Source organism: Oncorhynchus mykiss, chromosome 2 (assembly GCF_013265735.2).
Source record: "Oncorhynchus mykiss isolate Arlee chromosome 2, USDA_OmykA_1.1, whole genome shotgun sequence".
NCBI classification, from domain to species: Eukaryota; Metazoa; Chordata; class Actinopteri; order Salmoniformes; family Salmonidae; genus Oncorhynchus; species Oncorhynchus mykiss.
The window spans coordinates 63,915,253-63,942,840 of record NC_048566.1 but is presented as its reverse complement, the minus strand read 5'-3'; the positions used below and the strand labels follow the sequence as shown (position 1 = coordinate 63,942,840).

At 43.2% G+C, this 27,588-nt stretch overlaps 1 protein-coding gene across 1 annotated transcript; it reads right to left on the bottom strand.

Annotated features, from left to right (window-relative positions):
• Positions 1-271: 271 nt before the first annotated feature.
• Positions 272-26,916, bottom strand: mov10l1 (Mov10 like RISC complex RNA helicase 1). The gene is made up of 25 exons (XM_021567981.2): positions 26,754-26,916; positions 26,315-26,427; positions 24,081-24,268; positions 19,348-19,510; positions 19,084-19,196; positions 18,481-18,668; positions 17,922-18,065; positions 11,071-11,475; positions 10,729-10,923; positions 10,234-10,348; positions 9,890-10,067; positions 9,670-9,740; positions 9,479-9,570; positions 6,175-6,233; positions 4,242-4,394; positions 3,870-4,051; positions 3,264-3,410; positions 3,042-3,163; positions 2,838-2,937; positions 2,526-2,672; positions 2,016-2,189; positions 1,480-1,629; positions 1,140-1,247; positions 680-912; positions 272-559 (listed from the first exon to the last, which is right to left on the bottom strand). The coding sequence occupies exons 2-25, from the start codon at positions 26,406-26,408 to the stop codon at positions 535-537; spliced, it is 3,546 nt and encodes a 1,181-aa protein (XP_021423656.2). The 5' UTR covers positions 26,409-26,427; positions 26,754-26,916; the 3' UTR covers positions 272-534.
• Positions 26,917-27,588: the final 672 nt, after the last annotated feature.

Below are 27,588 nucleotides of genomic sequence, written 5' to 3'. Positions count from 1 at the left end.
AATAGAACTTTAATGAGTTGCCAACGAGCCTAACTCAAAAAAAAAAACTTCTACATGAGCTTTTTGAAGTGGGATTCAGGTGCCATGGTGACAGTCCCAGTCCCTCTCTAATTCAGGCTAGGTTTCTCACAGGTAGTCCCTGGTACCAGTCCTTATACCTGTATGAGTCTTAAGCACACATACAGGTATAACGCATCACCAATATTGCATCATCAATAATGCATCATTGACACTGGTGTCAAAGTACAATAACCCAGTAAGAAAAAACACCAAAGGTTTGTCATATTTATTACTGCCACCCAGTGGACGGCATGATAACAGCAACATACAGCAGTTAAGAAATGGGAGTGCATTCTCTTAATACATCTTTTACAAACCATTTCCCACCGATTAAGACATATGCAGCCGACGGTGTAGAATAACAAATGCAGAGAGCTAAGTCATCGTAACGTAAAGAATGAAAGAAGAAACTTGTATTTGAACATAATTGTACATGTAGCAGTGGAGTGTCAGCCGTGAGGGCGGTGAACTCTCTCACTCCTCTTTCTCACTGGCAGCTCTGAGGAGAAACAGATGAATGTGTGTTATTACGGACAAATTAAAGCCACATCATGAAGCGTCTTGCTTGTACTCAAATTAAAACGGTGTGTGTGTGGTGCATAATACACTCTAAACACACCGGTGTGCTGCCCTGAGACAGGTTGGGGGGTCACAGCCCAGGTAGGCCCCGTTCTCAAAACAATACTGGAGTAAAGCGGTGAAGCATGGGTCCTTGACGAGGATGTGCGGGTTGCCCACGACGATGAGCAGGGCTTTGGGCCGCGTGATGGCTACGTTAAAGCGCTTAGGGTTGGACAGGAATCCCAGTATGCTTTGCAGGTCGTTGCCCTGCACCAACTCATTTGCCCTCACCTGGAACAACAAGAGGTCTTTTATGTAGATGTTTTAGGGTGAATTACAACTTCAATTCAGTCAATTTCAGCAAAGTGATATTCAGCTCATACAAAAGTGACACATTATTTAATATTTTTCAATTTCATAATTGATTCCCTTAATTGAAAAGGAACCGAGACCCTGTAAAGGGAGAAATTAGTCAGAGTTCAATAATGAGTAGGACAGAGGAAAGATTGGAATATTACCGTGGACAAGATAATAACCAGAAACTCCTGTCCCTGGAACTCCTCCACAGAGCCCACCTTGATGTCAGACAGGCCCACCCGGTGGAGCAGCACACGGATCTTCTCCGACTGGAGAGGAGAGGTTCATGATTCAGGGGTTCAGACCAGTGTTCAGAGTTGAGGGAAAACTGTACTACTGTGACAGAATGAGTCACTTTTTATGAGTTTTTGAGGCCTTTTAAATGTTAGCTTAGTAGATATCGCCTTCTAGAGGCTTAGACTCTGGGGTGAACATCAAAACTAGCAGATTGACAAAACAGAATAGGACCAACCAGTGATGGACGATATGTGCACTTCTAACCTGTTTCCTGTAGGGGGCGATGATGCCAATGTCACTAGCAGCTACAGGATTGTAGAGCTTCTTGGCCAGCTGGCAGCAGTACAGCATCACCTGTACCGCCTCTCCAGGGTTGAACCACGACGGGTTGTTGCCCTCCCTCATCTCTGTGCCCTGAGAGGGGGAATGGTGACTGGCATTATTGGTGTTCGACGTCTAGGTTTTGCTCCAACCAAAGAGGAAAACCCATGTTGGTCAAAATGTTCAAAAAATGTCAGTGGTAAGCAAGGAGAGGAAACGCTGATTGTTTGAGAAAGGGGCTGGAAGAGGACAGGAGGATATGAGTATGTAAAGACGAGACTATTTAGGAAGAGGCCATGTCTTGAGTTCCTTTTGGGCAAGTTCTGCCTGCGACTATGGGACACAGGTCATGCTACCTTGTCCCTGACCTGCTGTCCGTCCCCCCTCCTCTTTTACAACTGCGGATGTAAAAAGGGCTTTAAAAAATACATTCAGTTGATTGATTGACGAGAACAGGGAGTAAGAGACGGGGTCCTTACCCTGACTCCGTGGAAGATGAGGGGGAATCCCTTGGTTGGCAGACGGCTCCAGTGACAGAGGGAGTCCACAACGAGCCTCTGGGCCCTGACACACAGCTCCCCGTTGTAGAACAGTCTAGAGGGCAGGGCCAGGAGGGCCTCGTGGGAACGGTAGTTGTACACTAGCTTGGTCACCTGGAAGAGGAGAGGAAAGGCCACCAGGAGAACGCGTCAACTGTGGTAGCATTTATTTACCACGCAGTCCTGTGTGGCTCAGTCGGTAGAGCTTGGTGATTGCAACACCAAGGGTCGTGGGCTTGATTTCCGCTGGGGATATCCATGAGTAAAATGCTAGCACACATGACTGTAGGTTATAAAACAAGTCTGCTAAATGGCATACATTATATTACAATGCAAGGGCAAAACATTATTTAGAAAAACATGCAGAATTTGTATTCATAGTTGGTGGATTCACTATGCAGGATTTTAGTGATCACGGCACTGACAGGGATTGTGCGTGTGTCTACTCACCAGCACTGGGTTGTATCCACCATTCTCTCTGGAGTACAGAGTGTTGGCCATCAGTCTCTCCAGCAGGGACACCCCCAGGCCGAACGCCTGCGCAAGCTTGGACTTCACAATTGGACCCAGCTGCCGGGGGTCTCCGGCCAGAACTATCTAAAGGATGGCGAGAGCAACAGAAAATATGACTCACTTCCTGATCAGGAAGCTACAGAACGCATGGTCAATTATGACTTATGTCAGTTACGGGCAATGGGTTGTTTTCTTCACAGTTGCGCCACTGTAGTAAGGATTGTAGATGTACTCGGTGTTCAGTCTAACCTGTCCGTCTCTCTCTGACAGAAGCCCCAGAGGGATCAGTGCCTCTGGCTCCGTGGCTTGGCCAACCTCATCCAGAAACACATGGGTGAAATGACCCACACTGAGGAAACGCAGCAAAGAGACAATGACCTTAGATCAGGTTTACTACAGTTACGTTTCCTCTGGTGAGGGAGGTTAACACTGAACCCCATTACCCTCCCTCACCGCAGTCCAATCTGGTAGAACATGCCGGCGCTGGAACAGGTGCTGACCACAATCCTGTGAAAGGAGGCTTGTCGGATGTCCTCCCCAGCCTGAGAGTACTGCCTTAGAACCTCCGGGATGGCCTATGGAGATACAGAGGGAAATGCGATACAGACAGAGGCACGAACTGGTCGGAAAAAAATAGGACTGATGAAATTCCTGCGGCGGCAATGGGTGCAGTACCTCTTCCTGTCGACCGGAGGCGTTGACGCGGGCCAGGCTGGCAGAGTTCAGGTACCCACTTTCATGGAGACGGATACAGACGAGGTCTGCAGCACTGTTGGAGGGAGTGCACACCAGCACACGACTACTGGGCAGGCGGTGATACACCTATGGGAGGAGGCCACTATTATTTATTCAGGGAACTAAAATGGAGGGAAACTTCTGTAAATAACCAAATATAAGAAACTTGATAGAGCTTGCCAGGTGCAATGGAATCGATGGAACATACCACAAGTGCAAACCCTGCTCATCAGACAGGCTGACCCAAACAGTCAAAACATTTGAAAGAAAACCAATCCTATATAAACCGGGGGTTTGGTTGTTTATTTTTCTCACTGCATTGTTAGGAAGGGTCCTTAAGTAAACATTTCACTGTTTGTCTACACCGGTTGTTTATGACACATGTGACAAATAACATTTGATATCCATTGGGGTTAATTGCCTTCCTCATGGGCATGTCGACAGATTTTACACTTAGTCGGCTCGGGGATTAAAACCAGCGAACTTCTGGTTACTGGCCCAACGCTCTTAACCACTAGGATACCTCCCAGGTTGAGGGGTGTCTACCTGTAGTATGGACTCTATGAGCGTGATAGTCTTTCCTGTCCCTGGGGGTCCAAATAGGATGTACGGAGTGGGCCGACACTCCCCTGCCAGGATCCGCTTCACTGCCTCCCTCTGAGACGGGTTCAGCTGCTGGTTGAATAACTGGCCTGGGTTAGGGATGGGTTTAGATGGCAGCCTGGAATCTGGGAGAATTAAAGAGGCTCAATACTCGTTCCCCTCTCCTTGACTGATCATTCGGTCTCACAGATGTACTGAACTGTCCTAGTTAGGACACGAGTTCTAATGCCCTTCAGGTTTATGACACTTCAGCAGCTGTAGTATACAGATCATCTCTGTGCTGTCAGAATGAAGGACTCCCAATGCTTATATCACCTGGTTTGGTTTGTGTGGCCTTTGAGACCATGTCAACGGAGACGCTTGACAGCTTCACCCCATCGGTTGTGAGGGTGCCCTCTTTCACCTCCTCTGGACCCCACTCTCCCGTCCATAGAGGGGCCTGAAGCATCACAGCTTTAGGGAAGAACACTGGGAAGAGAGGAGAAGACGCACAATCAGTGGTGGACCAGACAGGAAATAAACTTACCAGGGGTTGGGGAGAGAGAAGAAGAAATAGTTGACTACCGTAATTTCTGGACTATTAAGCGCACCGGAATATAAACCCCACCCACTGAATTATTAAAAAATATGTATTTTGTACATAAATAAGCCGTACATGTCTATAAGCCGCAGGTGCCTACCGGTACATTGAAACAAATGAACTTTACACAGCCTTTAAACGAAACACGGCTTGTAACAAAAATTAAACAGTAGCCTACCAAGAAAGTCATTGGTCACTATCTTCCTCCTCCTGTGCACTGAAACCACTGAAGTCATCTCCTTCGGTGTCGGAGTTGAATAGCCTCAGAATTGCTTCATCCGACGTTGGATCGTTTTCATTGTCGCTCTCGTCACTTTCATCCGGAGGCAAATTCCCCGCTGAACTGCCCTCAACAACACGCAGCAGTCCAGCCTTTCGAAACCCGTTGATGATAGTGGATTTTTTGACAATGCTCCACGCTATCAGGAACCACTGGCAGACTTGAACATAAGTGTCTCTTCGCATGCGGCCCGTTTTAGTGAAGGATTTCTCCCCACTTGTCATCCAAGCCTCCCACTGAACACGGAGCGCCACCTTAAATGCACGTTTTACACTGATGTCGAGTGGCTGCAAATACTCTCATGCTGTCCAAGACGAGCAATGCCTTGTTCTTGTGAAAGAATCCTCCCGGTCGCTTGCCGTAACACTCCGTATGCCATTCATGCATTAGGCCTTCCGTCATCCATCCTTTCTTGTTGACTTTCATAACAGTTCCTCTCGGGAATTTTTCTTTTGGCATCGTCATGCGTTTAAAAAAAGCTTTTCTCCCGATGCCGTGCAGCTCAGAACACAGGTCAAGTGCGTTTTTTCATGCCCAGTTGTTTTCAGTGTGACGGATGAGTCGCCTTTCCTGTTGACAGTCCGAGTGAGAGGCAGGTCAAACGTCAGAGGAACCTCATCCATATGTATGATGTCGTGCGGGCCGATGGAATGCTCCTCTATCTTTGCATCAGTGAATTTGCGGAAGTTTGAAACTTTTTCCTCGTAGTCGGGAGGGAGCTGCTGACACAGACTCGTCCGTACCCTGATGGACAGGCCTTTACGTCTCATAAATCTTAGACACCACGATGGTCCACCTCTAAAATCCTCAAACTTCATTGCGGTGGCGATTGTTTTGGCTTTCAGTCGGATCTGCACAGTTGAAACACCTCGGCCGTCTGCTCTCTGTGTGTTGACCCAGTCTTCAAGCTAATTTTCTAGTTCGGGACATCTGCTTTTCTTCCCCTCTGAAAGCTTTTGTTGTCTTTTTGTACTGAGTCAGTTCCTCACGCTGCTGTTTCCAACGTCTTATCATTGACTCATTAAGGCCAAGCTCCCGTGCAGCAGCTCTATTTCCTTTTCCAACAGCCAGATCGATCGCCTTCAACTTGAAAGCTGCATCATATGCATTTCTCCGTGTCTTTGCCATGATGAGAGTGACAAAATGACTACCGTAATCAGAATGATGGGAAGTTTGAGCGCACTCGATTTATGTCACATTATGTGACGGTGCTCAGTTTTTTGGCGGCATGAATCTTGTGAAAGTGGGAAAAATCCATAAATTAGCCTAGTCGTTGTATAAACCGTGAGGTTCAAAGCGTGGGAAAAAAGTAGCGGCTTATAGTCCGGAAATTACGGTAAATACAACACATTTTGGAAATGGTATTGAGAGAAAAAAGCCAAGATCACCATTCTCTTCAAAGTGCTTGTTCTGGTCCAGTGCTAAGTGGCATCGCCTCATGGACAACCTGTCAACGCAAACATCATCATACATAATCAATATACTGTCAACACAAACGTCATCATACATAATCAATATACTGTCAACACAATCATCATACATAATCAATATACTGTCAACACAATCATCATACATAATCCATATACTGTCAACACAATCATCATCATACATAATCAATATACTGTCAACACAAACATCATACATAATCAATATACTGTCAACACAAACATCATCATACATAATCAATATACTGTCAACGCAAACATCATCATACATAATCAATATACTGTCAACACAAACGTCATCATACATAATCAATATACTGTCAACACAATCATCATACATAATCAATATACTGTCAACACAATCATCATACATAATCCATATACTGTCAACACAATCATCATCATACATAATCAATATACTGTCAACACAAACATCATACATAATCAATATACTGTCAACACAAACATCATCATACATAATCAATATACTGTCAACACAAACGTCATCATACATAATCAATATACTGTCAACACAAACGTCATCATACATAATCAATATACTGTCAACACAAACATCATCATACATAATCAATATATAGTCAACACAATCATCATACATAATCAATATACTGTCAACACAAACATCATACATAATCAATATATAGTCAACACAAACATCATCATACATAATTAATATATAGTCAACACAAACGTCATCATAGATAATCAATATACTGTCAACACAAACATCATACATAATCAATATACTGTCAACACAAACATCATACATAATCAATATACTGTCAACACAAACATCACCATAGATAATCAATATACTGTCAACACAAACGTCACCATAGATAATCAATATACTGTCAACACAAACATCATACATAATCAATATACTGTCAACACAAACATCATCATACATAATCAATATACTGTCAACACAAACATCATACATAATCAATATATAGTCAACACAAACGTCACCATAGATAATCAATATACTGTCAACACAAACATCATACATAATCAATATACTGTCAACACAAACATCATCATCATACATAATCAATATACTGTCAACACATACATCACCATACATAATCCATATACTGTCAACACAATCACCATACATAATCCATATACTGTCAACACAATCACCATACATAATCAATATACTGTCAACACAAACATCATACATAATCAATATACTGTCAACACAATCATCATCATACATAATCAATATACTGTCAACACATACATCACCATACATAATCCATATACTGTCAACACAATCACCATACATAATCCATATACTGTCAACACACACATCACCATACATAATCCATATACTGTCAACAAACATCATACATAATTAATATACTGTCAACGCAAACATCCTACATAATTCATTAACTGTCAACCTGTCACACGTTATCTATGCTAAAGGAACAGAGATCAACACGTGGACCCAAACTGTTACAGACCTATATCCATCCTGCCCTGCCTATCTAAGGTCTTCGAAAGCCAAGTCAACAAACAGGTCACTGACCATCTTGAATCCCACCGTACCTTCTCCGCTGTGCAATCTGGTTTCCGAGCCGGTCACGGGTGTACCTCAGCCACGCTCAAGGTACTAAACGATATCATAACCGCCATCGATAAAAGACAGTACTGTGCAGCCGTCTTCATAGACCTTGCCAAGGCTTTCGACTCTGTCAATCACCGTATTCTTATCGGCAGACTCAGTAGCCTCGGTTTTTCGGATGACTGCCTTGCCTGGTTCACCAATTACTTTGCAGACAGAGTTCAGTGTGTCAAATCGGAGGGCATGCTGTCCGGTCCTCTGGCAGTCTCTATGGGGGTGCCACAGGGTTCAATTCTCGGGCCGACTCTTTTCTCTGTATATATCAATGATGTTTCTCATGCTGCGGGCGATTCCCTGATCCACCTCTACGCAGACGACACCATTCTATATACTTCCGGCCCGTCCTTGGACACTGTGCTATCTAACCTCCAAACGAGCTTCAATGCCATACAGCACTCCTTCCGTGGCCTCCAACTGCTCTTAAACGCTAGTAAAACCAAATGCATGCTTTTCAACCGTTCGCTGCCTGCACCCGCACGCCTGACCAGCATCACCACCCTGGATGGTTCCGACCTTGAATATGTGGACATCTATAAGTACCTAGGTGTCTGGCTAGACTCTAAACTCTCCTTCCAGACCCATATCAAACATCTCCAATCGAAAATCAAATCAAGAGTCGGCTTTCTATTCCGCAACAAAGCCTCCTTCACTCACGCCGCCAAACTTACCCTAGTAAAACTGACTATCCTACCGATCCTCGACTTCGGCGACGTCATCTACAAAATTGCTTCCAACACTCTACTCAGCAAACTGGATGCAGTTTATCACAGTGCCATCCGTTTTGTCACTAAAGCACCTTATACCACCCACCACTGCGACTTGTATGCTCTAGTCGGCTGGCCCTCGCTACATATTCGTCGCCAGACCCACTGGCTCCAGGTCATCTACAAGTCCATGCTAGGTAAAGCTCCGCCTTATCTCAGTTCACTGGTTACGATGGCAACACCCATCCGTAGCACGCGCTCCAGCAGGTGTATCTCACTGATCATCCCTAAAGCCAACACCTCATTTGGCCGCCTTTCGTTCCAGTTCTCTGCTGCCTGTGACTGGAACGAATTGCAAAAATCGCTGAAGTTGGAGACTTTTATCTCCCTCACCAACTTCAAACATCTGCTATCTGAGCAGCTAACCGATCGCTGCAGCTGTACATAGTCTATTGGTAAATAGCCCACCCATTTTCACCTACCTCATCCCCATACTGTTTTTATTTATTTATTTTTATTTTTCTGCTCTTTTGCACACCAATATCTCTACCTGTACATAACCATCTGATCATTTATCACTCCAGTGTTAATCTGCATAATTGTAATTATTCGCCTACCTCATGCCTTTTGCACACAATGTATATATAGACTCCCCTTTTTTTCTACTGTGTTATTGACTTGTTAATTGTTTACTCCATGTGTAACTCTGTGTTGTCTGTTCACACTGCTATGCCTTATCTTGGCCAGGTCGCAGTTGCAAATGAGAACTTGTTCTCAACTAGCCTACCTGGTTAAATAAAGGTGAAATAAATTACAAAAAAAAAAAAAAAAAAAAAAACACTTAGTGACACAGAAAGGATCCTTCCTAGAACCAGGACAAGGCAGGTACCTGTTGAAGGTGAACTCAACATCTAGAGGCTCTCCCAGGTAGCCATGCTGAAACTCAGTGTTCACCCTCAGACTCACGTCCTCATCATTGATCTGTGGATAAGGTCCACAGTGTTCAGGTCAGTGTGAACAAAGCACAAGGAGAAATATCAGCGCGGCAAGCAAAACGCTAAGATCAAAACTTGTGAGTACCTCTGTGACATAACCGATGTACTCCATCACCACGCCTCCACTGATTGGCTTCTTCAGTGCCACTCTGTCACCTGTAGAGCAGACAAAACACTATATCAAACATCTAAATTCAAGTATAGCTGACTCTGTGAAACGACACATTTCATTGTACCCATCTGGTGTGTGTGACAATCAAACGTTCCATTATTATTACAAGGCCAAATTAAGACACAACAGATACCTATGAAGAGACTGGGCCTGCCCTCAGCCAGGCCAAGCACTTCTAGGTGCAGATAAATGGCGCCTCTCCTGAGGAGGGCTCCACTGATGCTGAACTCCCTGAGCTCGCTCTCAGCTTGTAGCTCCTCCAGCCACAGCAGGGACGAGAAACGGAGACGCATGTTGGCCGCCGACAGAGTCTGTCAGAAATAGAGGGAGATTAACTAATCCATTATTTTACAGTGGAGGCGCAAAGGCCCCCATATCAAAATCCAGAGCGACTTTTCAATCAAAACCAAATTGGAGCCAGATTCCTGTAGGCTGGTGGGAACAAAGCATGGACGATGGAAGACTTCCTTCCCTTACCTCTCCAAGACACGGCTGGGCCACCAAAACGTCACGGTCGGCCTCCATACAGTCCCGTAGAGCCTGGGGCACCGGGTAGTTACCCAGGAAGTTAGGCAGGTGGCGCTTAGTCAGCCTGTGAAATAAAATAAGAAAGTCATAGGCTAGTGATTTTATCTAACTACACAGGAGGGGTGTAATTCTAACTACACAGGAGGGGTGTAATTCTAACTACACAGGAGGGGTGTAAATCTAACTACACAGGAGGGGTGTAAATCTAACTACACAGGAGGGGTGTAATACATCAATGTGGACCAAACTGTCATCATTCAATATGTCCAACATGGGTAGAGTAACTAGGTTCGGGGGAAAAAAACATTTGATTATAGAGAAAACGTTGGACAGTATCACCAACTAGTCAAGATAATCGCCATTATTCTATAGGGAAATGTGGTTTGCAGGTAGGCCGAACATACCTACACAACACAGCACAGACACTATCAGGGTGTAGTTTACCGTTGAGGTGGATGTGCAGCCATCACAGTGACCACCTGGGCAGCCTGAGGAAGGGGCAGTGGGGCTGCCGGGCAGTAGGGAGCAACGGGCTGGAGAAGACTCTCCTCTTTACTGCCCACTGTGACCTCCAGACGCCTCCCAATGGTGAAAGAGGGGAAGTGCAGGAGTAGCAGCTCCGCACAACGCCCCAAGTTCCTAGGGTAAGATGGAGGGATACATAATCAATGTTTTAAAAAACCTGAATCTTCAGAACATATTGATTCAGTCAGATAATAGTGACACCACCAGAAATAGACAACTATACCAGACTTGTATAGCGCAGCTAGCTAAAGCATGACTTACTTGGCTCGGCAGCCCACTTTCACAGATACCTTCTCCCCTGGTGCGATCTCCACGTCTCGCTCATCTGTCCGTATGGCAGGCTTGTGAACAGTGTCCTGATGTGCCTCACCAGTTTCTCCAACCACATCTCCATCTATCTCACTCATCTCCTTCCCATCACCATTGAGCAGTACAGTAGGCCCAGCAGACCCGGACTGCGGGTAGAGAGCGGGACCCACCATGGGAGTGTGCTTGCTGGATAGGCCCTGAATACCCCGATTGAGGATCTGTGTTAGAGCAGGAAGCTGTACAACACCCTTTCTCTGTCCCGGTGGGTCTGTCACAGTCCCTAGGTTGAACTGCTCCTCTGAGTCCCAGCCAGCAAACTCACAGCACTTCAGTCTATGGGTCTCAGAGCCTCGGTTCCTGTCAAGAGAAAAGAGAATACAGTGCATTCGGAAAGTATCGAGAGGCCTTCCCTTTCTCCACATTGTTACGTTACAGCCTTATTCTAAAATGGATTACAGTAAAAAAAAAAATCCCTACTCTACATACAATACCACATAATGACAAATCGAAAACAGGTCTTTAGACAGGTTTGCCAATGTACTAAAAATAAAAAACTAATACCTTATTTACATAAGTATTCAGACCCTTTGCTATGAGAATCGAAATTGAGCTCAGGTGCATCCTGTTTCCATGGATCATCCTTGAGATGTTTCTACAACTTGAACACAGTGGCCTCAATACTTAAGGTATCAGTTTTTATTTTTGTTATTAAATTAGCAAAAATGTCTAAAAACCTGTTTTCACTTTGGCATTATGTGGTATTATGTGTAACGTACAAAATGTGGAAAAAGTGAAGGGGTCTGAACACTTTCCGAATCCACTGTATATCTGGTACCACAGGAGGAAAGGTATCAACAATATCAAACACATCGTTTCCATATGTTTTTTGCCATTCGCTCCGTTCCAGCCATTATTAACAGTCGTCCTCTCGTCAGCAGCCTCCACTGTCTGGTGCTATCCCCAAGGTTTGGAAGGCGGCTCATCTACTCCCCCTTCAAAGCTGGTGACCCTTGTGGCCTACATAACTAAAATCAACCAATTTCAAAACTTCCTTACCTAGCTAAAATATTAAAATCCTTGATTAATTCTCAGATCTTTCTTAGAACACATTTCATAGCTAAATGTACATCAGTTAGGTTTTAGACCAGGTCATTGCACTGCATCCCTAGTTATAAAAGTGGATAATTGAATGGATAAAAGGCAACATTGTGCTGCCCTCTTCGTTGACCTGTCAAAGACCTTCGATACTATTGATCACTTGCTAATTCAGAGGCTTTCCTCAAATTGGCTAGACCAGGCTGCATGTATCTGCAGCTCAGGGATGGAAAATTGCACAAGGTGCAAATATGGTTGCGCATCAGCAGTTTCTCTTGTTATGTCAGTCACAGACAGTAACTCAATTAGCCCATGTCAGCTAACATTTTTTAGATTGGTAAAGTAGTTAAGCAGCCAGCTATCTAAACGTATAGTAATCATGGCCAAACTAATGACCGGGGGGGGGGGGGGCATGATTGTTAGTCACTCTCGCTCAGATAAATGACTCAAATCTGCAAACGTTTCTCTCTGTCCCATCGTAAAATGTGTAGAATTGCCGCAAACCTGCTATAAAAACTGCAACATTTTCTCTACGCCCATGGCAAAATGTGCAGACTTCAGGAAATGTACTCTAAAACGTTCAATTTCTCGCTGCTGTCAAAAGGGGAGGCGCAAATATGTTTTGCTCGCAAAGTGGGGGGCCCACATGACATTTTTGCTTAAAGCACCCAAAAAGCTTTACACACAAACCAAGCCCTCGCCCTGCGTGACACGCCAACAAAGTTGAGAGAGCACATGTTCCTCCGACAAGCAGTTACATTTTCGATAGCCTAACGTCTGCTACAAGAACTTAGTCAGTATTAGGTAATGTGCATTATGCATGGTTCTAGATGCATATTTTTTTTCTACAAATGTTAAACTATTTGGATAAAATAAAGTTATTAGTGGGTCTTGTGGAAGGCTTATATTTAGCCTGGGTATAACTTCACAAGTCCTGAATTCATTTGACATGCAGTGTATTTGACCTTTAATTGTACAACGCCGCTTAGAGAACAATCATTATTTTATTTTTTAATTGAGAGACATCCTGAATTGCCCACAAGAAAAAAAAAAAATTGAGTTATAGTCCTGTACTTCACCCTGTTTACATTAGCAATATTGACTTGTCTGTAAAGAAAAATGTAACCACTTGTATACCGAGAATACGGTTGTGTATGGTATTGCCACCACAGTTGAACAGGCTCTATCTGAACCACAGTCTGCTTCATTGTATTACAGAAAAACTTTCTTGACCTGAAATTAGTATTGAATACAGTTAAAACTAAGTATATGTTGTTCTCTAGACATACAAATAACTGATGATTTAAGCTTATGTACTTTAAAAATGGTGCCCATATTGATTGTGTTCCTGCTTACAAATATCTGGGCAGTACCTTAGAAAAGTGCCTTAAAGTGTCTTAAAAAGCAGTGCCTTAGACCGCTGCGCCACTCGGGAAGGTCTATACGTTTACTTTTGATACTTAAGTATATTTGAAAACAAATACTTAGACTTTTACTCAAGTAGTATTTTACTGGGTGACTTTCACTTGTCATTTTCTAATAAGGTATCTTTACTTTTATTCAAGGATGACAATTGGGCACTTTTTCCCCCACTGGATGCGCTCGTGCCAAAAGCGTATCTATACTGAACAAAAACATAAACTCAGCATGTAAAGTGTTGGTACCATGTTTCATGAGCTGAAATAAAAGATTTCAGAAATGTTCCATAAGCACCAAAAGCTTATTTCTCTCAAAATGTTGTGCACAAATTTGTTTACATCCCTGTTGGTGAGTATTTCTCCTTTGCCAAGATATGCCACTCCTATCAGGTGTGGCATATCAAGAAGCTGAAGAAGCTATATATATATATATATAGACAAAGATATGCCACGCAGGGTCATTAGGTTTAGTACTCATCACTGCATGGTTGGCCCTCTGATGTCACGTAGGTTGATACATTGCTATGGTTGCATTTATAAAGCCCTTTTAGAAAAAAGTCCCACTGTATCGAACATCATTACTAACCTTTAGACATACTAGTTTCCACACAGTCTCAGGGATGGCCAACTCTGGAAATTCATTGTCTCTACAGCGTTAGGTAAATCAGCGTTTAGCTTTTTCTGCACTGTTTTTGGGGGTAAAATCTTCAAAATGTTAAACGTTCTGGTGCCTCTAGGTCAATTCAGAAAGCTCTTTGAGGACCTTATTGTTTTTTTACAACCGTGTTTTCTTTCTGCTTGCATTTTGATGTGTTTATTTCTATGATTTATGTCATTCAGGGCTCACCTGATGAAATAAAAAGGTTAAATATGTCTCACAATAAAATGATATTCAGAGAGTCTTGGTAGGACAATGGTCCAAAAAAGTGTGCTTAAATGTTATTTCAGTGCGTTTGGAAAGTATTCAGACCCCTTTACTTTTTGTTACATTACAGCCTTATTCAAAAATGGATTAATAGTGACTCCCCATCCCGCATGAGGGAGCGTAATCATCGCCTGACACTAATTAGCATAACGCAACGGACATAAATATTCCTAGAAAATATTCCTATTCATGAAAATCACAAGTGAAATATGTTGAGACACAGCTTAGCCTTTTGTTAATCACCCTGTCATCTCAGATCTCCAAAATATGCTTTACAGCCAAAGCTAGACAAGCATTTGTGTAAGTTTATCGATAGCCTAGCATAGCATTTTGTCCAGCTAGCAGCAGGTAACTTGGTCACGGAAATCAGAAAAACTTCAGAAAATTAAAATCGTTTACCTTTGATGAGCTTTGGATGTTTTCACTCACGAGACTCCCAGTTAGATAGCCAAGGTTCCTTTTTTCCAAAAATATTATTTTTGTAGGCGAAATAGCTCCGTTTGTTCTTCACGTTTGGCTGAGAAATCGCACGGAAATTGCAGTCACGAAAACACAGAAAAATACTCCAAATTAGCTCCATAATATCGACAGAAACATGGCAAACGTTGTTTATAATCAATCCTCAAGGTGTTTTTCAAATATCTATTCGATAATATATCCAATTGGTTTTTCAGTAGGACCGATTGGAATAATTGCTACCTCTGTATTTTACGCGAGAATCACTCTGGGAACCATCAGGTGACCAGTTGCGCAATGTAGCCGCTTACGGGTATTCTTCAACATAAATGCGTAAAACTACATCACAATGCTGTAGACACCTTGGGGAATATGGAGAAAGAGTAATCTGGTTGATAGCCCATTCACTGCTCAATAGGGAGGCATTGGAACGCAGCGCTTTCAAAACATGAGGCACTTCCGGATTGGATTTTTCTCAGGCTTTCGCCTGCAATATCAGTTCTGTTATACTCAGACAATATTTTTACAGTTTTGGAAACTTTAAAGTGTTTTCTATCCTAAGTTGTCAATTACATGCATATTCTAGCATCTTGTCCTGACAAAACATCCTGTTTACTACGGGAACGTTATTTTTCCAAAAATTAAAATACTGCCCCCTAGTCACAAAAGGTTAAATAGTTTTTTCCCCCTCGCGGTATCCTGGGAGGTCTACCCCGGGGGTTTGTGATAGAGGGGAGGTATGTGCCGCGACGTTGGCTCCATCTGCTGGGAGTACCTGTGCTGGGCACCCCGACGGCAATAATTAGGGGGAGTGTTACTCACTATTTTTTGTAAGGAGACCACTTTGAGATGAGACAGAGGGCCACTTTGAGATGATACAGAGGGCCGCACAGATCTTTATTTGTTGTACTTTTTATTCCAATATCAATTGAGAGCAAATTTAGAGCACATGCAATTGATTTGATGTACAGCACATCACAAATATATACATACACACATCAAATAGGCTACATCACATGTATTAGACCCATATTAAGGGTTACCTCAGTAGTTGGATGAGCAAAAAATGTCCCTTCTGCTCCTTGACTGAATTCATTCTAAATGTATAGTCTGTTGTTGCTATTCTTGTGAGGCAATCCAGGTGTGCATTGGTCAGTCTGTTTCTCTGCTTTAGTTTCACAATGTTCATTGTTGAAAATGTTGCACACTGCTTTAGAAGTGGATACTCTGTGTCTGACACAAGGCTCCAGAAATGGGTAACACCTGATCTTAGTTCACCTTACAATGTGTCATAGGCCTGCAGCGCCACTATCTCACTCTCTATTCCAGCACGGTCAGGACAGAGGGTTGTGATGACTGGGGTCAGAGATGACACTAGCACATGAAAAGGGGTTCTCAATTATGTTGTACTCCATATCCATGAATCTTTACTCAAACTCCAAATTCAACTCCTCCAACACACGCACAAATGCATCATAGCTTAAATGTGGCAGTATGTCAGGGTTGGATGTGGTGACTGCTCTGAGGTTTGGGAAATGAACAAACTATCAGGTATGAACAGTCTGGTGACTTTATGTTGAAACGCTGTGACCACACGCAGCATTTTGCCCAGAGTTTTAGCTTTCCCTTGGAGCTGGAGATACACTGTGTTCAGATGGCAGGTGATGTCAGTTTAAAAAAAATAGCCAGCTTTAATATCCAGTGTGGATCATCCAGCTCTGGCTCCTCTCTCCCCTTGCTTGCAACAAATTCACAGATGAGGGTGGAGAGAAAGAAATCTTTCAAAACTCTGCCACGAGACAGCCATCTCACCTCATTGTGAAATATCAAGTTGCCGTATTCTGTCTGGTATTCCTCCAGTAACTGGTGGAATTGCCGGTGATTGAGTGCCCTCGCAATAATAAATGTTCACCACGAGCACGACTTGCTGCATCACATTCTGTAAGTCACAGGTCTGAGTTTAGCCACAAGTGCTTCCTGATGAATGATACAATGAAACATAACAAATATGGGAATATCCTCTCTTTTTCTCATCTGGCCTATGAGTCCCTTCCCCTTCCCTCGTATGTTTGGGCCACCGGCAGTGCACATAGTTGCCAGATTTGACCGGTCATTATTATTAACAGCAAAAAAATGTAACAAGGGCTTTCAGAATATCCTCTCCTCGTGTTTGTCCCTGAAGGGGCAGTAAACCTAAAAGTTTCTCTCGGAACGCCTCGTTTTGAGGGAAGCGGATCCAGACACATAATTGGGCAATGTCACTTACATCAGTGCTTTCGTCAAGCGCAATACTAAAACACGGCGCCACAGATCTGTCAGTAATCAGTTGCTTAGCGATGTCCTCGCTGATGACCATAACACGATGCACGATGCATAAAAGACGAGTCAGAGTCGCAGTCCCTTATGTGTTCTTACGGACCTTCAATGCTGCAGAAATGTTTTAGTACCCTTCCCCAGATCTGTGCCTCGACACAATCCTGTCTCGGAGCTCTACGGACAATTCCTTCGACCTCATGGCTTAGTCTTTGCTCTGACATGCACTGTCAACTGTGGGACCTTATATAGACAGGTTGGTGTCTTTCCAAATCATGTCCAATCAATTGAATTTACCACAGGTGGACTCCAATCAAGTTGTAGAAACATCTCAAGGATGATCAATGGAAACAGGACGCTTTGTCATTATTGGGTATTGTTTGTAGACTGATGAGTAAAACATTTTTTTAATGATGATTTTTAGAATAAGGCTGTAATGTAACAAAAGTTGGTTAAAAAAAAGAAGGGATCTGAGTACCTTCCGAATGCACTGTAAAACAAACACATTTCTACAAAAGCCTTCATCAGGGTATTTACAGATTTACAGGGTAGTTCTCTCTCATTTAAGACAAGTAGACACTCCATGGCTGACTCACTGTATCCAGACAACCAGCTCCCGGCTCTCTCCCAGCAGCAGAACCCCAAAGTGTGTCTTGTCGCCAACCACCAGGCCCCCCTTGTCCTCCAGGAGACTATTGATCTCCGCCTCTGGGACGGACCTGTTATTGACAGTACTCATACTGTTTGAGGAAAAAGACCAGAGGTAATGGTGTAGGTTAGTGGCCCAAGTCCTAATTCATTATCAGCCTTTAATATCATATGAATTCCTCCTTAGATTTCACCCAACATACATGGTGGAATTCTGATAATGCCATGAGACCATCATAGGTCATTTCATTGATACAAGGGTTTGTGTGTGTAGCAGTGGGAAATGTATTAATTCACTGATCATTGTCCAGGGCCTATTTTTGTAGCGAATTGTGTTGGCTAGGAGCCGTGCACAGAGCCCTACAACAGAACTGTTTGTGGTTATTTACCTGTGTTGGCTGGTAGCCATGCACAGAGCCCTCCAACAGAACTGTTTGTGGTCATTTACCTGTGTTGGCTGGTAGCCATGCACAGAGCCCTCCAACAGATCTGTTTGTGGTTATTTACCTGTGTTGGCTGGTAGCCATGCACAGAGCCCTCCAGCAGTAGAAGGACTGGCTGCTCTCCACCACCACCAGGCTGACCATGTCCCCAGGGGAGGGACGGTACCCGGCCGGGAGTAGCAGGTTGTCCAGGCTGAAGAACACACTGTCCTCCACCACGCCGCTGCTGCCAAACACACTGGACACACGCACCTGGGTAGGGTGGGGGTATGGGGGGGAGAGTGTGTGTGCAGAGAAGGAAGTGAGACTAGACCTTCAATGCTGCAGAAATATTTTTAGTACCCTTCCCCAGATCTGTGCCTCGACACAATCCTGTCCCGGAGCTCTACGGACAATTCCTTCGACCTCATGGCTTGGTTTTTGCTCTGACATGCACTGTCAACTGTGGGACCTTATATAGACAGGTGTGTGCCTTTCCAAATCAGAAGGGGGTGAGACTAAAAGTTTGTATCGTCACATTAATGTGGACTTGACGGTGATAATTGGACTACAGATCAAAATCCATGGGTACGAAACATGTAGGTACTGCATGTTGCCATGTCTTCAGTGAGGTAAAGTTGAAATGCCATTTGCAAGGAATGAATGAAGTTCTAGAGGAGGGACTGACCTGGTCCATGCGGCGGTAGCGTAAGGGGGACACAGACCGGGCCTGGCTGCTCCACTGGGTGGGACTAATAAAGTACTGGGCCTGGACCCAGTCCCCTTTCATGGGTTCAAAACCTGATGGACAGGAGCAAGGAATTGAAAAAAAGGAAGCATAGAATAGGAAATTAAAGGCTAAACAGGTATAGCATCTGGGACAGCTTGGCAGCATAGAAATAGAATAGTAGAACATAAATAGGAGTAAATCTATTTTGATCGTTGACAGTACCATCACAAAGAGCTTCTCGTGGAAAAAAAGTGGTCTGATTGATGAAGCCACCGTCCCGGTCACATGACGTCACAGTACCAATCAGAGGACGGAGCTGGTTGCTGTCTGCCTCCAGGGAGGCTCCTCCCCCTCCTTCCTCCCAGGCATCAGCGTTCTTCTCCACCTGAGGAATGGAATGGCCACAGTTGTCACCACAGAACATAGTAGGCATGTGTCTCTATTAGAGGTCGACCGTTATGATTTTTCGATACCGATACAGATTATTGGAGGACCAAAAAAAGCTGATACCGATTAAATTGGCCGATTTTTTAAATGTATTTGTAATAATGACAATTACAACAATACTGAATGAACACTTATTTTAACTTAATATAATACATCAATAAAAATCAATTTAGCCTCAAATGACAAATACAGTACAGTGCCTTGCGAAAGTATTCGGCCCCCTTGAACTTTGCGACCTTTTGCCACATTTCAGGCTTCAAACATAAAGATATAAAACTGTATTTTTTTGTGAAGAATCAACAACAAGTGGGACACAATCATGAAGTGGAACGACATTTATTGGATATTTCAAACTTTTTTAACAAATCAAAAACTGAAAACTTGGGCGTGCAAAATTATTCAGCCCCTTTACTTTCAGTGCAGCAAACTCTCTCCAGAAGTTCAGTGAGGATCTCTGAATGATCCAATGTTGACCTAAATGACTAATGATGATAAATACAATCCACCTGTGTGTAATCAAGTCTCCGTATAAATGCACCTGCACTGTGATAGTCTCAGAGGTCCGTTAAAAGCGCAGAGAGCATCATGAAGAACAAGGAACACACCAGGCAGGTCCGAGATACTGTTGTGAAGAAGTTTAAAGCCGGATTTGGATACAAAAAGACTTCCCAAGCTTTAAACATCCCAAGGAGCACTGTGCAAGCGATAATATTGAAATGGAAGGAGTATCAGACCACTGCAAATCTACCAAGACCTGGCCGTCCCTCTAAACTTTCAGCTCATACAAGGAGAAGACTGATCAGAGATGCAGCCAAGAGGCCCATGATCACTCTGGATGAACTGCAGAGATCTACAGCTGAGGTGGGAGACTCTGTCCATAGGACAACAATCAGTCGTATATTGCACAAATCTGGCCTTTATGGAAGAGTGGCAAGAAGAAAGCCATTTCTTAAAGATATCCATAAAATGTGTTGTTTAAAGTTTGCCACAAGCCACCTGGGAGACACACCAAACATGTGGAAGAAGGTGCTCTGGTCAGATGAAACCAAAATTGAACTTTTTGGCAACAATGCAAAATGTTATGTTTGGCATAAAAGCAACACAGCTGAACACACCATCCCCACTGTCAAACATGGTGGTGGCAGCATCATGGTTTGGGCCTGCTTTTCTTCAGCAGGGACAGGGAAGATGGTTAAAATGGATGGGAAGATGGATGGAGCCAAATACAGGACCATTCTGGAAGAAAACCTGATGGAGTCTGCAAAAGACCTGAGACTGGGACGGAGATTTGTCTTCCAACAAGACAATGATCCAAAACATAAAGCAAAATCTACAATGGAATGGTTCAAAAATAAACATATCCAGGTGTTAGAATGGCCAAGTCAAAGTCCAGACCTGAATCCAATCGAGAATCTGTGGAAAGAACTGAAAACTGCTGTTCAAATGCTCTCCATCCAACCTCACTGAGCTCGAGCTGTTTTGCAAGGAGGAATGGGAAAAAATGTCAGTCTCTCGATGTGCAAAACTGATAGAGACATACCCCAAGCGACTTACAGCTGTAATCGCAGCAAAAGGTGGCGCTACAAAGTATTAACTTAAGGGGGCTGAATAATTTTGCACGCCCAATTTTTCAGTTTTTGATTTGTTAAAAAAGTTTGAAATATCCAATAAATGTCGTTCCACTTCATGATTGTGTCCCACTTGTTGTTGATTCTTCACAAAAAAATACAGTTTTATATCTTTATGTTTGAAGCCTGAAATGTGGCAAAAGGTCGCAAAGTTCAAGGGGGCCGAATACTTCCGCAAGGCACTGTATGTTCAATTTGGTTTAAATAATGCAAAAACAAAGTGTTGGAGAAGAAAGTAAAAGTGCAATATGTGCCAAGTAAAAAAGCTAACGTTTAAGTTCCTTGCTCAGAACATGAGAACATATGAAAACTGGTGGTTACTTTTAACATGAGACTTCAATATTCCAAGGTAAGAGGTTTTCGGTTGTAGTTATTTTTGGAATTATAGGACTATTTCTCTCTACGATTTGTATTTCATATACCTTTGACTATTGAATGTTCTTATAGGCACTTTAGTATTGCCAGTGTAACAGTAAAGCTTCCGTCCCTCTCCTCGCTCCTCCCTGGGCTCGAACCAGGAACACAACGACAACAGCCACCCTCGAAGCAGCGTTACACATGCAGAGCAAGGGGAACAACCACTCTATTAGCTAACGCTATTAGCGCACACCCCACTAACTAGCTAGCCATTTGACATCGGTTACACCAGCCTAATCTCGGGAGTTGATAGGCTTGAAGTCATAAACAGCGCAATGCTTGACGCACAACGAAGAGCTGCTGGCAAAACGCACAAAAGTGCTGTTTGAATGAATGCTTACGAGCCTGCTGCAGCCTACCATCGCTCAGTCAGACTGCTCTAGTAAATCATAAACTTAGTTATAACATAATAACACACAGAAATACGAGCCGTAGGTCATTAATATGGTCGAATCCGGAAACTATCATCTCGAAAATAAGACGTTTATTCTTTCAGTGAAATACGGAACCGTTCCGTATTTTATCTAAGGGGTGGCATCCATTAGTCAAAATATTCCTGTTTCATTGCACAACCTTCAATGTTATGTCATAATTACGTAAAATTCTGGCAAATTAGGCGGACCAAACGGTTGCATATACACGGACTCTGCGTGCAATGAACACAAGAGAAGTGACAATTTCACCTGGTTAATATTGCCTGCTAACCTGGATTGCTTTTAGCTAAATATGCAGGTTTAAAAATATATACTTCTGTGTATTGATTTTAAGAAAGGCATTTACGTTCATGGTTAGGTAAACATTGGAGCAACGAGACACACCGCATCTATTATATGCAACGCAGGACACGCTAGATAAACTAGTAATATCATCAACCATGTGTAGTTAACTAGTGATTATGATTGATTGATTGTTTTTTACAAGATAAGTTTAATGCTAGCTCGCAACTTACCTTGGCTTACTGCATTCACGTAAAAGGCAGTCTCCTCATGGAGTGCAGTTAGAGGCAGGTGGTTAGAGCGTTGGACTTGTTTATCTGTAAGGTTGCAAGATTGAATCCCCCGAGCTGACAAGGTGAAAATCTGTCATTCTGCCCCTGAACGAGGCAGTTAACACACCGTTCCTAGGCTGTCATTGAAAATAAGAATGTGTTCTTAACGGACTTGCCTAGTTAAATAAAGATTAAATACATTTTATAGCAAAATCGGTGTCCAAAAATACCGATTTCCGATTGTTATGAAAACTTGAAATCGGCCATAATTAATCAGCCATTCCGATTAATCGGTCGAACTCTAGTTGCAACACATGACAACAACATGGTAGCAACACAACATTACAATCATGGTAGCAACAACATGTCAGCAGCACAACAACATGGGAGAAACATTATTGGGCACAGACAACAGCACGAAGGTAGAGACAACAATACATCACGTGAAGCAGCCACAACTGTCAGTAAGTGTCCATTGATTAAGTCTTTGAATAAAAATAACATATTGTAAAAAAATACAATGTTGAAACTTAAATATATTTAATCCTCCGAAAAGGACCAATATAAGATGCAAGAAAACACACCAAAATCCCCATCCCCATCATAAACTGACTTTTTGTAAAGAGGGCGCTCTTTACATGGCAATAAGCCTATCTTTCCTTTGAGCGCTACAGCAAGACTCAACACTATTCTGCAACGCAACTACACCAGTCAGAGAGGAGAGTGAAGTTACTGCTTCTACGGTGAGTGCTGAGTAGATAGAAGCTTACACACTGGCCATTTACTGTTACATAAAGTGTCATGGTAGGGTGTTGTGACAAATAATGGATGCTATGCCCAAATGTATAGCAAGCAGAATGTTCTACTCTGTGGTAATATTATCGTTACAGCCCTTTAGTGAAGACTGCAAAAATCTGGAGTGTTATATTTGCTCTTTGCCAAGGGTATTCCTCAAGCTCTGTCAATCAAATGTTTTCCGAGACACTAAAAAAACATAGAAGGTTACAAAGTAGTGCTTCATAGCTACGCTTGGATGCATTTGTTGTCACTTGTCAGGGACTGGTGCAAATTCACTTTTCGACAACCCCGTTTCCATGACGAGTGCTAGCTAGCTAGCCAGCTAACTACCTATGAGTGTACTTGACACCATTCACATTAATGTTCTTTCCTCAAATTTAAGAAATCAGCTTTCTGAGTATCTTTATAGGGCTGTTGAAAGCACAATCCTTAGACGTTTTTATTTTATTATTAAAGCTATAATAAAAATATGCAGATATTGTATATTATATTTCCACTCTAAAATCGGACCAAAAATCTCACATCGGTCGGGCTCTAGTCATTTCACCCGGCAATTGCAATAAAGGCCAGGATACGAAGTAAGAAACCAATTTAAATAGTATGACCCAGCCAGGTCTCATCTTCGTAGATAACAAAACCATACTGGTTAAAGTAAGGTCTTGGTCAAAGTGTCTCACCCTCAGTGCTTTCCACCCTCCTTGGGCACTATCTCGTACTGCAAGGCCGTTGACTGCATCCCCGACTCTGAGCGGCACGCCACCCAGCACCTCTCCAGTGGTGAAGTAGACATCGTCGTCGATCATGCCGTAGTCCTGACACAGCAGGGTCACCACGCCGCAGCGCAGGTTACGGACCTCCTCCATCGCTGACACACAAAAGATTATGACTGGTCATTGATCATTGCATTGAAAAACTTAGTGGCAAGAAAAAGTATGTGAACCCTTTGGAAGTACCTGGATTTCTGCAAAAATTGGTCATCAAATTTGATCTGATCATCTAAGTCACAACAATAGACAAACAAAGTGCTTAAACTAATAACACACAATTTGTATTTTTCTTGTCTATATTGAATACATAATTTAAACATTCACAGTGTAGGTTGGAAAAAGTATAGGCCCCTTGGGGGCACAGTACAGCCCACGAGACTGTTGTTTACCCCCAATTTCATAGTTTGGTAGTTACAGTCTTGTCCCATCCCTGCAACTCCCGTACGGACTAGGGAGAGGCGAAGGTCGAGAGCCATGCGTCCTCTGAAACACGAACCAGCCAAGCAGCACTGCTTCTTGACACAATGTCTGCTTAACCTGGAAGCCAGCCACACCAATGTGTTGGAGGAAACACAGTACACCTGCCGGCCGTGTCAGTGTGCACGCCCCCGGCCCGCCACAGGAGCCACTAGAGCGCGATGGGACAAGGAAATCTCTGCCTGCCAAACCCTCACGACGCCAATTGTGCGCCGCCACGTGGGTCTCCCAGTCACGGCCAGCTGTGAAACAGACTGGGATCAAACCTAGGTCTGTAGTGACGCGATGCAGTGCCTTAGACCGCTGCACCACTCGGGAGGCCCCCGCAAATTGATTTTAACAAACAATTGGTCCCTCAAAATGCAGCCCTCCATTGACTTTCAAAATCCCAACGTGGCCCTCGAGCCAAAAAGTTTGTCCATCCCTGTCCTAGGCTAATGATTTCTCAAAAAGCTAATTGGAGTCAGGAGTCAGCTAACCTGAATCAATGAGACGATATTGGAATGTTGGTTAGAGCTGCCTTGCCCTATTAAAAAAAAAAAAAAAAAAAAACTCACAATTTGAGTTTGCTATTCACAAGAAGCATTGCCTGATGTAAACCATGCCTCGAACAAAAGAGATCTCAGAAGACCCAAGGTTAAGAATTGTTGTCTTGCATACAGCTGGAAAGGGTTACAAAAGTATCTCTAAAAGCCTATATAAAGCCTCTCTATAAATAGAGAAAATTCAGCACTGAGTTGTTTGGAAGGAACAAAACAACACTATGTGTGGAGAAAAAAAAAGCACAGCACACCAACATCAAAACCAGTATGGTGGAGGGAGCATCGTGGTTTGGGGCTGCTTTACTGCCTGGACAGCTTGCTATCAGCAACGGAAAAATTAATTCCCAAGTTCATCAAGACATTTTGCAGGAGAATGTTAGGCTATCTGTTCACCAATTGAAGCTCAACAGAAGTTGGGTGATGCAACAGGACAACAACCCAAAACACAGAAATCAACAACAGAATGGCTTCAACAGAAGAAAATATGCCTTCTGGAATGGCCCAGTCAGTCCTGACCTCAACCTGATTGAGATGCTGTGGCATAACCTCAAGAGAGCGGTTCCCACCTGACATCCCAAGAATATTGCTGAACTGAAACAGTTTTGTAAAGAGGAATGGGTCAAAATTCCTCCTGACAGTTGTACAGGTCTGATCCGCAACTACAGAAAACATTTGGTTGAGGTTATTGCTGCCAAAGGAGGGTAAACCAGTTATTAAATCCAAGAGTTCACATACTTTTTCCACTCTGCACTGTGAATGTTCACACTGTGTTCAATAAAGACATAAACATATAACTGTTTGTTATTCGTGTAAGCAGACTGTGTTTGTATTGTTTTGACCTAGATGAAGATAGGACATTTTATGACCAATTTATGCACAAATCCAGGTATTTCCAAAGGGTTCACATACTTTTTCTCGTCACTGTAACTGTCAAGGGTTGACTAAATCAGAGATTTGACAAAGAAAAGTAGTTAAAATTCCTTTGAGAACAGGTGGGTTGTAGCCACTGGCAATGTTGGATCGATCACATTCTGGGATTTATAGCACTCATTTGCTGTCGACTGAAACAGGACAGGTGCATTGAGAAGCTGTCAGGCTGCTTGGTGAGCTCATTTGAAAACTTACCTGTGCCATATAATCCATCCACTTCAGCCTCCTCTACCTTTCTCCATAGTGGGGCCAGCAACTTGGCTATCACACACTGCACTGCTGTTACCATGTCTGCAAGTAGCTAGATGCTGAAGAGGGGAAAACAAAACAATGTGACTGGTGGTTTATCAAACTAATTTACATAAGTGTGGCCACTATTGCACTTGATTGCTTTATCGGTCATGCAACGCATTGCACTTGATAGCTAATACAATTGCCGTTGCATCTAATTTATTAGCACGCTAATGTTGCCAGCTATGCGAACAGTCGCTAGTTGACTGACATTATGCTTCCAAAACTCGTCTTTATTGCAGGTTTGTAGCTATATAAACGTGATGAAAATACAACACGGTGCATAACCTAACTAATAAAATATTGCTTTATTCCTGAAAAATTGTTGTACAAGGCAACATACCTCTGTTGCAGCAAATTGCTCTTCGTAAATGTGTTCACGTGCTGCTTTCTCACACACGCGACTAAAAAGATGTAATTGCGTGCTCGCACACGGACACCTTTCTTCAAATAGTCCCGCCAACTCGAACGTTAGCAAGAGCATTGAAACAACAGGTCTGTCCCTGTCTGGCGTCCCGCGGTTGATTCGGTTTAACAAATGGGTTTCCATTCAGTTTTGATATTTCATATTTACATTTCATGTAATATTGACACTGAACAAAAATATAAACGCAACATGTAAAGTCTTAGTCCCATGTTTCATGAGCTGAGCTAAAAGATCTCAGAAATGTTCCACATGCACAAAAAGCTTATTTCTCTCATATTTTGTGCAGAAATGTGTTTACATCCCTGTTAGTGAGCACTTGTCCTTTGCCAAGATAATCCATCCACCTGACAAGTGTGGCATATCATGAAGCTGATTCAACAGCATGGTCATTACACAGGTGCACCTTGTGCGGGGGACAATAAAAGGCAACTCTAAAATGTGCAGTTTTGTCACACAACACAATCCCACCGATGGCCCAAGTTTTGAGGAAGCATACCATTGACATGCTGACTGCAGGAATGTCCACCAGAGCTGTTTGTAGTTGTATTTCACCTCCAATGTCATTTTAGAGAATTTGGCAGTACATCCAACCGGCCTCACAACCTCAGACCATGTGTAACCATGCCAGCCCAGGACCTCCACATCCGGCTTCTTCACCTGCAGGATCATCTGAGACCAGTCACCTGTACAGCAGAAGAATCTCTGCAGAAACTGTCAGAAACCGTCTCAGGGAAGCTCATCTGCGTGCTCA

Coding starts and splice junctions, on each gene's coding strand:
- mov10l1 (XM_021567981.2), bottom strand. CDS start 26,408: ATGGTAACAGCAGTGCAGTGTGTGATAGCCAAGTTGCTGGCCCCACTA. Junction 3,411..3,869: donor TCATAGAGTCCATACTACAG/GTAGACACCCCT, acceptor CTCCTCCCATAG/GTGTATCACCGCCTGCCCAG. Junction 2,938..3,041: donor TTCTACCAGATTGGACTGCG/GTGAGGGAGGGT, acceptor GCGTTTCCTCAG/TGTGGGTCATTTCACCCATG.